Below are 13,383 nucleotides of genomic sequence, written 5' to 3' on the forward strand. Positions count from 1 at the left end.
GAGACAGAGTTAGACTGAAGCCACAACTCAGAGATGGCTGTAGCTGAGCCCTGAGAGGCTGCTGTACCACACAGGACCTTTTAAAAAGTGTCTCGGAGTCTAGTTTTGGTGCAGGCAGAGACGGCTGGCGGTGGCTTTTTTTAAAAAAGCAAGTCACCGGATGCAACCAAGCCATAAGCTGTTGCCCTACCCCCAGTCACAGGGTACAAATGCACAGCCTGGCTGGACTGTTGGGAGACTTTGGCAGAGAGAGGGGTGGGGTGGGGGATTATTTGAGGCTGGAAATGTTGGCAGGCTGGCATAAGGCAGAGAGAGGCTGAAGGCAACCCAGATGCACCTGTAGCTTGGCCCTGAGGCTGGCTTGCCACGCAGAGTGTTTTAAGAGTGCATCAAAGTTGTGCAAGAGGAGAGGAGGTGCAGGCGGCTGGTGGCAGAGGTTTTTAAAGTATTGGGCAAAAGGCGTGATATAATAATGATGATGATGATGATGATGATGATGATGTAAGAGTCACCAGACATGACCAAGCAATAACCTGCAATAAGCAATATCCCAAGCCACAAGTGTGCAGCCTAGCTGGACCATTGGGAGACTTTTGAGGGGAGAGAGAGAGAGATTGTTTGAGGCTGGAGGCTTTGGTTTGTCTGCAATGACTTAGACTGAGAGACAACAGAGGCTGCACAGACAACCCAAAGACATCTATTGTGCTGGCATGAAACGCAGGGCATTAGGAAGAGGGTCTCAGAGTTGCATGTTTGTGCAGGAAGTAGACAGGACTTCAAAGTCTGGATGTGCGAAGTGGTGCCAACACACAAGCCTTGAGAAGCTAAAATATATAAGTGAGAAGTGTGAATGGGCAAAGTAGTGTTTACTGCCACAACACCCACCGTAACGTTAGAGTAGAGAAACTTGTGACAATTATACACAAGCTTTTTTAAAAAATTGAATTTAAAAAAAGCCAGCCATCCGGCTGGCCAGTAGCAAACCTTGTTAACAACAACAGCAGCTTGCAATGAGTGAAGATACAGTCAGAAAAGATATTTGAGGGAAGGGGAGAATGTTACACACAGAGTATAGCAAAAGCTTCAAAGTACAGCAAAACCTACAAAAGTAGGAGTGAGTGAAGTCAATTTCAGATACACTGAATCTCTCACTTGTTCTTTATTTCAGTGATTTTAACATTACGATGTTATGTAGAACAGATTTGTCTTAAATGTGTGCTGTAAAACCAGACATGTGACCAAGGCTATGTTCAGGTGGGCACGCCCCCTTGGTGCTGGACACGCCCCCTTGGGGGCCGACCATGTTGTCCTGCTTTTTAGTTTCCAAAATATGGTCACCCTACATTAGACCCTTTCTAGAGGGGTAGACTTCCCAGTTTCCCAGGGGTGGGGCATTGGGCTAGGCTTATTTGTTTACATTTATACATATATTTCTATTTATGTTTATATTTCTGGAAACCATCCATTCATCAATGGATCCTTGAGTGTTTAAAACCATTTATTACAATAACCACTACTAAAATTATTACATTTGGTATATTAAGTGTACAGTGTATTCAAACAATTATTACGAATTTAATTTTAAAAATTTTACCTTTTTTTGTAACAAATGGAGCTACAAGCTCCTGAACTGTAAAGAACCTCTTTGTTTTTGCCAGTTAATGAGGAGAATGCAAAAAACAATTAACCCCCCCTCCAGAAGAAACCATCAACATAATCAACAAAGAAAATTATTTATGTCTCTGCTAGTCCTCCACAGTGTCAAGCAGACATAAAGCCCCCATTGCCATAAAAAGCACTGAGAAAAAGGGGGGGACCAAGATTCAGTGAATATGCATGAAATTTCATCAGCCTCATTTTCTGAGCTATCACTATCAGTTTCAATCTCTGCCTCAATGGCAGTGCTACCCCCTAGAGGCAGAAACGCATCTTGCTCTTGCATTAGAGAGTTAGGGCCTTGCTAGACCTACCTGATAATCCAGTCGGGAGTCGGGGCGACAGCGCGCTGCAACTAGTGCGCGCCGTCGCCCTTTTCCACATGTCAAGATGCGACGGGGCAAGGGGAAGCCCCGTCGCGTCCGCCATTTCTCCCCCCCTTAAAGGGCCATGTGCGCAGGAGAGCACCCCCGGAGAAGGTAAGTGTTTTTTAAAATAAATATAGGGTCCCCGCTCCCCCTGCTCCTGATTCCCCCCCCACAATGCCTGATGGCCCCCCTGGCCGCTCGCTCGCTCGTCCTCTCCCCCTCCCTGATGCCCTGTCCCCCGTCCTTCTTCCCCCTTCCCCGATGCCGTCCCCCGTCCTTCTTCCCCCCTCCCTGATGCCCTGTCCCCCGTCCTTCTTCCCCCGTCCGCCATGTCCGTGCCCTGTCCCCCCGTCCTTCTTCCCCATCCCCCGTTCGCCATGTCCGTGCCGTCCCCCATCCTTCTTCCCCCATCCCTGTCCCCTGTCCTTCTTCCCCCATCCGCCATGTCTGCGCCCTGTCCCCCATCCTTCTTCCCCCATCCCCTGTCTGCCATGTCTGTGCCCTGTCCCCCGTCCTTTTTCCTCTGTCCCCCGTCCACCATGTCCATGCCCTGTCCCCCATCCTTCTTCCCCCCCTCCTGCTGGGCCCAGCCTTTCCCCCGGCCCCTATCTCCCCCCCGTGATTCCCCCCTCCTGGCCCAATGGGCACAGCGAGTAAGCGAGCAGCCGGGAAAAGCCATAGACCCTGCTAGACTTTCCGCAACCCCAGCCTCAGGCCGGGGCTGCGGAAAAGCCGGGCCATAAGCGAATCTGCTTATCCCGGCTTAAGGGAGGCGTTAGCCCGGCCTGACCCCAGAATCCCCTGTGCGTCAACTGGATGCACAGGAGGGAGACCGGGCCTCACACTGCGCTAACGCCTCATCTAGCAACAGCCTTAGTGACCTCATCTACACCAACCAGGATATTCCACTATGAAAGTGATATGAAAGCAGTATATTGAATGTGTTTCCTCTGATTGCTGCTGCCTAGATGAACTCATTAGCTGTCCAAACTGATCTCTTTTTGTCCATGTAGAACAGCCATGCAGGAAGACAGAAAATATGTTATATATCTCATTCATTGAGACAATAAAAATAAATATTCCTTTTGTGTATGTAAACCTACTTCTCTTCCCCCCCACACACACACTCTACATTTAGCCCATTTCTCCCACATGGCCAAATATAAAATGGATATGGGATAAAAAAAAATGTTTCCTTAAAACTGCCCAGGGGGAGCAGAATTCTTCTTCCCCTGCCCCCTTCTTTTGCAAGATTATTGGAATTACTGCCACCCACTTGCCCAGCGGCCCACAATTCTCTCTCGCCTCTTTACTTACACAGAGTGGTGGTGTTTCGGGGGAAGCAGGAAAAAAATCTTCTTTTCAATTTTTCTGCTGACAGGAAAGAACTGCTCCTTCTGCTGGCAGTAGAGTGACCATATGGAAAAGAGGACAGGGCTTCTTTGGGCATCATCACATGGGGGGAAATTATGTTTCCTTACTGTCGCTTAGTTTACTGCTCCCACGTTTGTCCCTCATTACTTCCACTTCTGCCGGGAGGGGAAAGAGGAAATAAACAAAGACCATGTGGCCCATTCAGGAGCCATTTTAATCGTGCAGCTTCACACAGCAGGAGATTGCGGCACATTCCAATTTTAAAAACAGTCAGATTAAAATGTCTTAAAAGATTTTTGGATTTTAATAATGTATTAGTTTCATGTTTTTAATCAGTTTAATGTATTTTATATTTTTGTATTCATTGTTGTTCCCTGCCTCGATCCAGAGGGAGAGGTGGGTAAATCATCATCATCATCATCTTGTGACAGAAAAACAAGCTGAAGGAGTGGGAGGCACATGGGAGGCGGACATCATTATCTAAAGGATGAGCACACATCCGTAAGTGCAATAAAACGTTCACCTGAACGTTCACCTGAATCATTAAAAGGGAATTTCAGCAGTTGTCAATTTTCTGTATGTAGCACCTGGTGAAATTCCCTCTTCATTACAACAGTTAAAGCTGCAGGAACCCTGCCCTCTTTTGTATCTAGTCATTCCCATTTACCTGGGAAATTATTTCAAACTGGGAAACATAGGCTCCCCAGGACATTTTGCCAACATAAAAAGTGGGTTTCTGAACAACTCCTGATGAAGGGGCCCTCCTTCCTTCTCTCCAGCCCTTTATGGGGATCCTACAGGCTAAGCGTCCACAACAGGGAGGTTCCTACTTGAGGTTGTTATCTCCTGGTCTGCCAAACCTCTCACTCCCATGGTGGGCTGCCACTCTTTTGCTTTACCTCCTGCAGCCTTCTTTCCAGTTCCTGTGACTCTGTGCAACTTTTCATTTTCCCGTCTGTTGGCCAGCTCCAAATTGTCCAAAGCCTTGAGATTGTCAGCTACTGATTCAAAGTCCAAGTTCTTCAATCTCCCATCCACCTCCTCAATTTTCCTTGCCAATCCAGAGTGGGAGTCCTGTAACTGGGCTTCTAGGTTAGCCTGAACTCCTTGTAGTTGATGATCCAACAAGGCTCTGATATCCTGGTGTGAAGCCTCCATCCTCCATCCTCTGCTTCAGTTCTGTTTCCAAATTGCCCTTGAGGTTCTCACCAAGCTGCCATGAGGCCTCTATGTGCTGCTGGTTCTAGTGCTTCAAGGCCTTCATCTCTACTCTCCATTCTGGCGCAGGTACCCCTTGGCTCACAGTTCCTCTTCCAAGAAACACCAGTCCCATTTCCAACACCAATGTTACTCCCCTGCAGTCCAGTCCTAGGAGGGGTGAACTTGCAGCACCTTCAGCGCTTGCTTGGATTTCAGTTTCCTAGAAGGACAACACTGGAGACTTGTGGTGTTTCTTTTATGGAGGCTTATTTACACTCTGTTTAACATCAAGGCAAACCTTGCTTCCTCCTCAGCTGCCCAGAAGATCTCTTTGCAAAACAAAGACAACCATCTGTCAGGGATGCTTTAGGGTGGATTCCTGCATTGAGCAGGGGGTTGGACTCGATGGCCTTGTAGGCCCCTTCCAACTCTACTGTTCTATGATTCTAAATGCCTCACTCCTTTTGGGTCAGGTTCAGCCTTCTCCAGATTCATTTCCTCCTTACCCCACCATGCCTTGTAGGACAAAAAGTTGACCACTTAGAAATTACAGTGTGTGTGGGGGGGGGAGGGGAATCCTTAATCTCTTTTACTCAGAGACACCGAGTTATAAGGTGTGTCTGGAGGTAATTTAGACTGACCCCCAAACACATAACAATACAGACAACTGGAGACTGACTGAGGAATCTGCCAGCCAGGCTGTGAGCTTACTGATTGCCCCCGCCCCCCAGGAAATCCTGGTAGTGGCTTGAGCACCCCCCTCCACCCTGTAGTTTCTTCCCCTGGTCCCTTTCCTATATAAGCCAGAGTCTGGAGAGCTGGACATATATTTCTGTCTCTGTAAATATGCACCACAGATGTCCAGGTGTATCAGGAAATAAGATGTATATTCCCTTTCTTCCACAGTAAAGAATGTAGTTTGTAATACTTCAGAAATTGGTGTTGGAGAGAATGGCGCTGTGATCACCAAGCCTTGCTTGACTCCGAATGAAACAAGCAGTCCTATCAGAGGAAATATCACCTATAAGTGTGACGGTGCAAAATGGGATTATACTGAAAACAACTGCCTAACTGTGCCCGTTAATGACCTTCTCAGTTCTGCTGAGGTAACGACATCAATTGCTCTGGGCCCTCTGCCTCTTTATAGAGACCTGGGCAGGATCTACATGAATACTTTAAGATGGTTTATAACAGTAGTGACAATTGTTGGGGGCCAGGACACACGGCATAGGCAGTTTTCAAACCATTTTCAAAGTGTCATATCCTGCTTGGTGTAGATCTGTCCATAGACTACAAGCCCAATTGAAGTCAGTGGGTCTTAAGTCTAAGTAAGCATGCATCAGGTTGGACTATGTACTGTAGCCCAGGTGCCTTCAGACTACTCAGGCAGAGAGGACTACAGAAGATTCTAATTAAACATTGTAGACCGCAACCATGTAAATGAATGAAATCTTTTTTTTCCCTTTTGGCCCAGTATGCCTCAGGGAACTTATGGATTATATTTTTCCAATCCAGTAATAGTCATGAATATTATCTTTATTTATTTTTGTGTGAAGGTGCCTTGCAACTGATTGCAGTCACACAAAATAAAATGCAGACATATACACACAACCCAGCAGGCCTTAGGCCCTGGCCAATGGATGGAGTGTGCTTCCCTTTAGTTCAAGGGTGGGCAACTTGAGGCCCTGCAGATGTTTTGGCCGACAACTCACATGAGCTCTAGCCAGCATATGAGGGATACTGGGAGTTGTAGGCAAAAACATCTGCAGGGCAACAATTTGTTGTTGTTCTACAACTTCTTGTTGTTCTCTTGTAGTTCTACAATCTGGTGGCTGGAGCCAAGTGTTCACTGTGGCAGGAAGGGGCCAGGCAGTTCTTCCCCTGGTTGTGATCATACTCTTAGGAGGCAGAGGTGCAATCTCTCAGTGGCCCTTGGTTTCATGGCCAAGGGGTACAGGCTCAGTCTGTGCTCCCAGAACAACTGGCAGTTGGAGCAGAGTGAACATACTGACCTACTATATGTGTGAAGGAAATTTAAGACAACTGTACTGATGTATAGTAATCCATTTAAAGCTCTTTACACATGGAGGGTGACTTGATGAATGTGTTGTTTTCTATCTGAAGAAGCAAGACTCCAGGCATGTCGCATGCTGTGTACGTGTAGAACAAGGGGGTGGACCCAGCCACACACCCCAATGGGCAATTTCTTTTTAAAACCGCGTGCCCTCCCCACAGCCCAGCCAGCCCCTGATGGGCAATTTAAATTTAAACCCATCGCTCTTCCCCCCCAGCACACCTCCCACGGGCACGGAGCCCGCAGTATAGAGTAGCCATGGCAATTTTGGCTGCTCTATACTTCAGGCTCTTTGATTTCTGCTCAGTGGAGGACTCGGGTGCTGCATTAACCCTTTTGTGGTTAAGGAAAATTTAACCACAAAAGGGTTAATGGTGTCGTCTGCCCCCATTTTGCATGTGCTTAGCATAACCACAGCTAGCCATGGTTACATTAACCACCAATTCCAAAGTGTTGTCTGAACCGGGCCACTATTTCACACCAGTTCTGAATCAGTTACAGTAGACAAGAAGTATATCCCACATTCATTTGCACAGAAGACATTCACAACATTTATCTAACTAGGACAAGTATACCTGTAATATGAGAGTTAAAGCCTATACATCCAATGCAAAAAAGTGAGACTGAGTGGCATCCATGCCTAAAACAGAGGAACTCTGGGTGCTTGGTAACTCTTGCACTATGGAATTCAGTAGAACTTGACATGTGCAGATCTTTGTTTTCATTGGGTTTTTGTTTTTTGGGTCATTTATGGAATTTATTTTCAGTTGTTTAAGATTGTCTTTTGAAGCATATGTGTAATGTGCACAGTTTTCATACTTGCATTGTTTTCATACTTGCATTGTGTTTGTTGTCATCAAGTTCCCTTCTTTCATGGTTAACCTTTGGACATGCTTTAGCAACTTACGGCCATTTAGTTGTTTAGGACTGCCACTCCCATCAGTCACAGCCAGGAGTTGTAGGTGAAAACATCTGGAGTTGTTGCCCACTCCAGATGCATGAGTAGTTGGACAGCCAGATTAGGACTATGTGGGGAGAGAGATTAACTGATCAGAATCAGTACACACACCAAGCGCCTGGCATTGATTTAAAAAATAAACAATCAGGGCTAGTGACATGAATAAGGTATAGTGAGACCAGGACTAAGAACAACTCACTTACATTCTAACTAAATGGCAATTTAGCCACCATACATCAGCATAAGACTACATACTCCATATTGGAGTTAGCTGTTGAACTGGACATGGATTTGGCATTGAACTGCACAGTTGTGGTTTGGATTGTGGTTAGGCCTCCTGTGATTTGAAAAGCTCATTTGAGATAAAAATTCAACTCTCCAGCCCTCACCCATCTTATCTCAGTGCCAAGAAATGGTGCACCTCTTCAGGGTCTCTGGCGTAGAAGCTATGTCAGAAGAGGTGTGCAATCCAAAAACTACTCCTATGAAGCAAAAGGGCTGGCTGTGCCATGCATCTTCTCTTCTATGAAGCAAAAGGGCTGGCTGTGCCATGCATCTTCTCTTCTATGAAGCAAAAGGGCTGGCTGTGCCATGCATCTTCTCTTCTATGAAGCAAAAGGGCTGGCTGTGCCACGCATCTTCTCTTCTATGAAGCAAAAGGGCTGGCTGTGCCATGCATCTTCTCTTCTATGAAGCAAAAGGGCTGGCTGTGCCATGCATCTTCTCTTCTATGAAGCAAAAGGGCTGGCTGTGCCACGCATCTTCTCTTCTATGAAGCAAAAGGGCTGGCTGTGCCATGCATCTTCTCTTCTATGAAGCAAAGGGCGTTTTTTGGTTTTTTTTGCTATGAAGCAAAGGCTGTGCCATTCATCTTCTAGAAATGGTTTCCCAACTTTCTATGCTTCATTCCAACTGGCCAACGAGAACGTATCAGCTTTTTGTTTAATTTAGCTGAAGATAAAATCTGAAGTCCACTTTAATCTATTTAACACATTTAATTTAAATTCTAGTCTTTGGTGTCCAATCCTGAGTCAGAACAACAGTTACCCACATATCTCGAACGCCTGAACAAGACCGTTAAGAAGCAACAGAAAAATATAAGCACCTCAACTGCAAACTTGAAAGCTGTTGTTGAAATCCTGAATTTGATTTCAGTTATATCAGTAGATGCAAAGCAGAAGCCAATGGAGGTAAGCTACAAATGACTTTGTAGAAAATGAGTTTTTTTCTTCTTCTTTTCACTCTACTGGGAGGATGTTTGCAGCAATTTTAGAAGAAGCAAATGGGGCAATGAACAACAGAGACATGGTGTAACTGCTGACATAATATATAAGAATATAAGAATTGGCTTGCTGGAATAGACAAAGGATCCATTGATTTCAGGGGTGGGATATTTGTGGCCCTCCCAATGTTTTGGCCTGCAAGCCCCAGCATCCCTCACCATTGGCTATACTGGCTACGGGTGACAGGAATTCTAGGCCAAAACATCTGGAGAGCCACAAGTTGCCTACCTCTGAGTCTGCTTCCCCACTCCCCCCACCACCACCACCCCCGTTGGGCGCGGTGCTCCTGAGGAGCTCTGCGCCCCATGCGCGGGTCTCGGCTCCTTGGTAGGAATGAGGAACCGGGACAAACAGCGACACCCGGCAACACATTCCGTGGTTTTGGGCTCAGCCCAGGACTGTGGAAAAACTGGGCTCAAAGGGTAAGGCGAGATCCCAGGCAAGGGAGGGATCATCCCTCTCTGATCCCGGGATCCCACAGGGATGATCCAGCAGAGGGACTGGGCACAGGCACAGGGACGATCCAGCAGATCGCCCCATCTAGCTAAGACCTTACACTCTGTGTTTACACTGCATCTTACAATGATATTCTTTCATGTCTGGTAGGGATTTAACCATCCTGAATTATTTGGTGAATTTGGAAATGTTGCTACTTAATCCCTGAATTTATATATCTTTTTATAAAGCTTTATGAAGCATACTGTTGTTTTATATTATGAATGGTTTTAATTTTTGTGAACCGCCCAGAGAGCTCCGGCTATTGGGCGGTATAGAAATGTAATAAATAAATAAATAAATAAATAAATTCCCTGATGAAATTCCCAGTGGACGTGGCCTAGGTAGAACAGTTAGATTGCCTTGTTGGATTGAGTTCTGCATTTCTTTGGGAGACTCTTCTGTTGACTATGGCAGCTGCATGCTGAATAGCCTTGTTAAGGAATGGCAAACGGTGGCATGGGGCCCCAGGCGTCATCTCCCACTACTGTACCGTCTGTTTCTAAACTGTATTGACAATTCTGTTACATAATTTTCATAATATCTATTCATTCTCTCACCATTGCAGAATTTTTTGTCTGCAGTAGATACCATTATTAGTAGTTCAACAGAAACTTGGAAGAATTTTACAAATGGGAGCTCTCAGTTACTAGTTTCAGTGGAGCAGTTTTCACAGTCCCTCCGTCCTGTCAACAACACTATTCCACCCATTACTAATGACAATCTTCAGCTCAAAGGAGTCGTCATTGGAAAAGGCAGCGTTTCAGACTACAAGAAGAGCTTTACATTCCCTAAACACTCAAACCTCAGTGGCAGTGTGCTAATTGATGAAGCAAAAATTAAAACTGGGAAGTCAATCACCATCATCAGTGTGGCTTATTCAACATTTGGGCATATTATTCCACAGTACAAGAAGACAGATGAAGTAATAAATAGCATGGTAATTTCAACAGTAATGAGTCCCAGCAGCAAACTAAGGGAAGATTTTGAGATCAATATGACATTTGCAATGAGCAAAAAGACCCTGAAAAATCCTCGATGTGTCTTTTGGAATTTCTCGGCAGATGGAGGAAGGTGGGATGCTACTGGATGTAAAAGTACAGGAAACGGGGACAGCATCACTTGCTCCTGTAATCACTTGACTTCCTTCTCTGTTTTGATGTCTCCCGGTCATGAAAGCCCGTGGACGGGGTTGACTTACATCACTTACCTTGGCTTGAGCATTTCTATATTGAGCCTGCTGATCTGCATTGGAATAGAACTTGTTGTGTGGAAATCAGTGACCAAAACAAGAATATCCTACATGCGCCATGTTTGTATTTTGAACATTGCACTTTGTCTCCTGATTGCAGACATCTGGTTCATTGTGGTTGCAGCAATGCATGACAAAAATGATAAAGTGGGTCAGCATATATGCACAGCAGCAACATTTTTCATTCACTTTTTCTACCTCTGTGTCTTTTTTTGGATGCTCACCTTAGGCCTTATGCTCTTCTACCACCTGGTCTTTATTTTACATAATGCCAGCAAGACCACCATGAAAGCTGTAGGCTTCTGCTTGGGATACGTTTGCCCTCTAGTTATATCGGCCATCACAATAGCCACTACTCATCTACATGGCTCTTACACACAAAAAGAGATCTGCTTACTGAACTGGGAAGACAGCAAAGCTCTCTTGGCCTTAGTTATTCCTGCCATGATCATTGTTGCTATGAATGCTGTTGTTACCATTGTGGTTATAGCAAAAATATCGAGACCTTCTATTGGGGAAAAGTCAATAACTGAAGAAAAGAGCTCACTGTATCGTATCACCAAGAGTGTTGGCATTCTGACATGGCTGTTAGGCCTTACCTGGGGATTTGGCCTTGCTACAGTTTTTCCCCAAAGCCCAACAATATTCCACATATTATTTACTATTTTCAATGCTTTTCAGGTAAGTAGATCAAAGATGCCAGCTCTTTGCTATAGTTTGGCAACAAAAATATAAACATTTTCTTGGGACTCTCAGTATCACTGTACTGTATCATATGCCATACACTGAGGGATGGTTCACATAGCTATTTTCATATGGCGGCGTCTAGTGATGTCATCAAATGTGTATTTCCATGCTGAGCAATATGAGTTTCAGGAGACTCAGAATACTCATCTCGCATTCTTCTCCTGCATGAATTTGGGGACTCAAAGGTGAGGGATCTGGATTGGCTTAGTAATAAGCTGTTACTTCTCTCAAAAAACAACTGGAATTATCTCACATTCTTCCTGAAGTAAAGAAGTGGGGCCTACCCACAACAGGCAGTGTCACCATAAACTAGCTTTAGATTTCCATTGGACCTGATGTGTTGAATTGCTTCTCTTTGTAAACTGCCCAGAGAGCTTAGGCTATGGGGCGGTATATAAATAATAATGATAATAATAATAATAATAATAATAATAATAATAATAATAATAATATATTTATTTATTACCCGCCTCTCCCTTTGGTCTGGGTAGGCCTGCTGGAAAGGCTAGTCTCCAAAGCTATCTTAAAATCACAGAGAGTCAATTTTATAAATCTCCTCTGGCAGGCCGTTCCATAATCTGAGGGCAACAGAAGAAAAGGTCCTCTGGGTGACTAATGTCAGCCTAGTTTTGGCTGACTGAAGTAAGTTCTCCCCAGAGGACCTGAGTGTGCTGGGCAGACTATTTGGGAAAAGGCGATCCTGCAGGTTACCTGGACCCAAACTATGTAGGTCTTTAAAGGTAATGACCAACACCTTGTACTTTGCCTGGAAACTAATTGGCAGCCAGCGGAGTGATTTTAATGTTGGGGTAATATGCTCACCCCTAAGGTGACCAACCAGGCTGCCATTTTTGAACTAGTTGAAGTTTCCGGACTAGACACAAAGGTAGCCCTATGTACAGCACATTGCAGAAGTCGAGCCACGAGTTACCAGCATGTGCACTACTGTCTTTAGGTCTTCCAACTCTAGAAAAGGTCACAGCTGGTGCAATAGCCGAAGCCGATAGTAGGCACTCCTGGCCATTGCATCTATCTGGGCTGTCATTTGGAGTGACGGATCCAGGAGCACCCCCAAACTGTGAACACAGTCTTTCAGGGGGAGTGTAGCCCCATCCAGAACTGGTTGACACACCTTCAAACCTAGGTCAGAGCCTTTGACAGCAAGCACCTCCATCTTGTCTGGATTCAGCTTCAGTTTGTTTTTCCTCATCCAGGAAATAATAATAATTTTCTGAGTGCTCCACTACATGTTGACTGCACCCTGGAAATCATTTTAAATTCTGTTGAGATACAATCACTGCTGTCAAGTCAAACTCTTTGAAAAATATGCTGTTGACTTGGCCATATCAAAACATAGGTGAATGAGTTGGTTGTTGCATTTAAAGCAGATCTACATTACAAATATATGTTGCGTTTAAACCAAAGAATCCTGGGCATTGTATTTGGGTGAAGGTGCCAAGAATCTTCTGTAAGATACTTGTAGTCTGTTTCACAGAAGTACAGTACATTTGCAGGTTTTCTTAAGAAAATATGGTTCAACCAGAATACTGTTTTACTCTGTACAGCACCATGTACATTGATGGTGCTATATAAATAAATAATAATAATAATAATAATAATAATAAGTAAGCCCCACTAAGTTCAACATACTTCCAGGTTAAGTGTGTATAGCATAGTACGTCATATTTCTTACAGGGCAAAATGTATTGCAAGCTATTACTGCATGAATCCCATAGAAATGAATAGCAAAGACCTTCTGTTAATGGCAATAGGAAGGCAAAGGGGAGATGTGGGCCCATGTACCTCTTCCTATTCCCATGGGGAACTTTAAGGGAGCACAAGTTGCATTCATAGATGTAAGTGCTTGGTCAAGGCTTCTTTACTCCGGTGAAGTGGTCCCTCAGCTGTATCATTGTCAAGTAAATGTATAGGCAGTGTTTATACACTCCCTATAACAGCAGCCTGCATTGTCCTGC

The 13,383-nt window shown here is 44.8% G+C and overlaps 1 protein-coding gene across 1 annotated transcript in view; it reads left to right on the forward strand.

Moving 5' to 3' along the window:
* The window catches only part of ADGRF5 (adhesion G protein-coupled receptor F5), a 72,510-nt gene that overhangs the window by 56,734 nt on the left and 2,393 nt on the right, over positions 1–13,383 (forward strand). Inside the window, exons 15-17 of the mRNA XM_063115917.1 lie at positions 5,505–5,704; positions 8,641–8,820; positions 9,977–11,341. Of these exons, the coding sequence (XP_062971987.1) occupies positions 5,505–5,704; positions 8,641–8,820; positions 9,977–11,341 (1,745 nt within the window). The remainder of the gene's footprint in view (positions 1–5,504; positions 5,705–8,640; positions 8,821–9,976; positions 11,342–13,383) is intronic.

This window comes from Elgaria multicarinata, chromosome 2 (genome assembly GCF_023053635.1).
Source record: "Elgaria multicarinata webbii isolate HBS135686 ecotype San Diego chromosome 2, rElgMul1.1.pri, whole genome shotgun sequence".
Taxonomy (NCBI): Eukaryota; Metazoa; Chordata; class Lepidosauria; order Squamata; family Anguidae; genus Elgaria; species Elgaria multicarinata.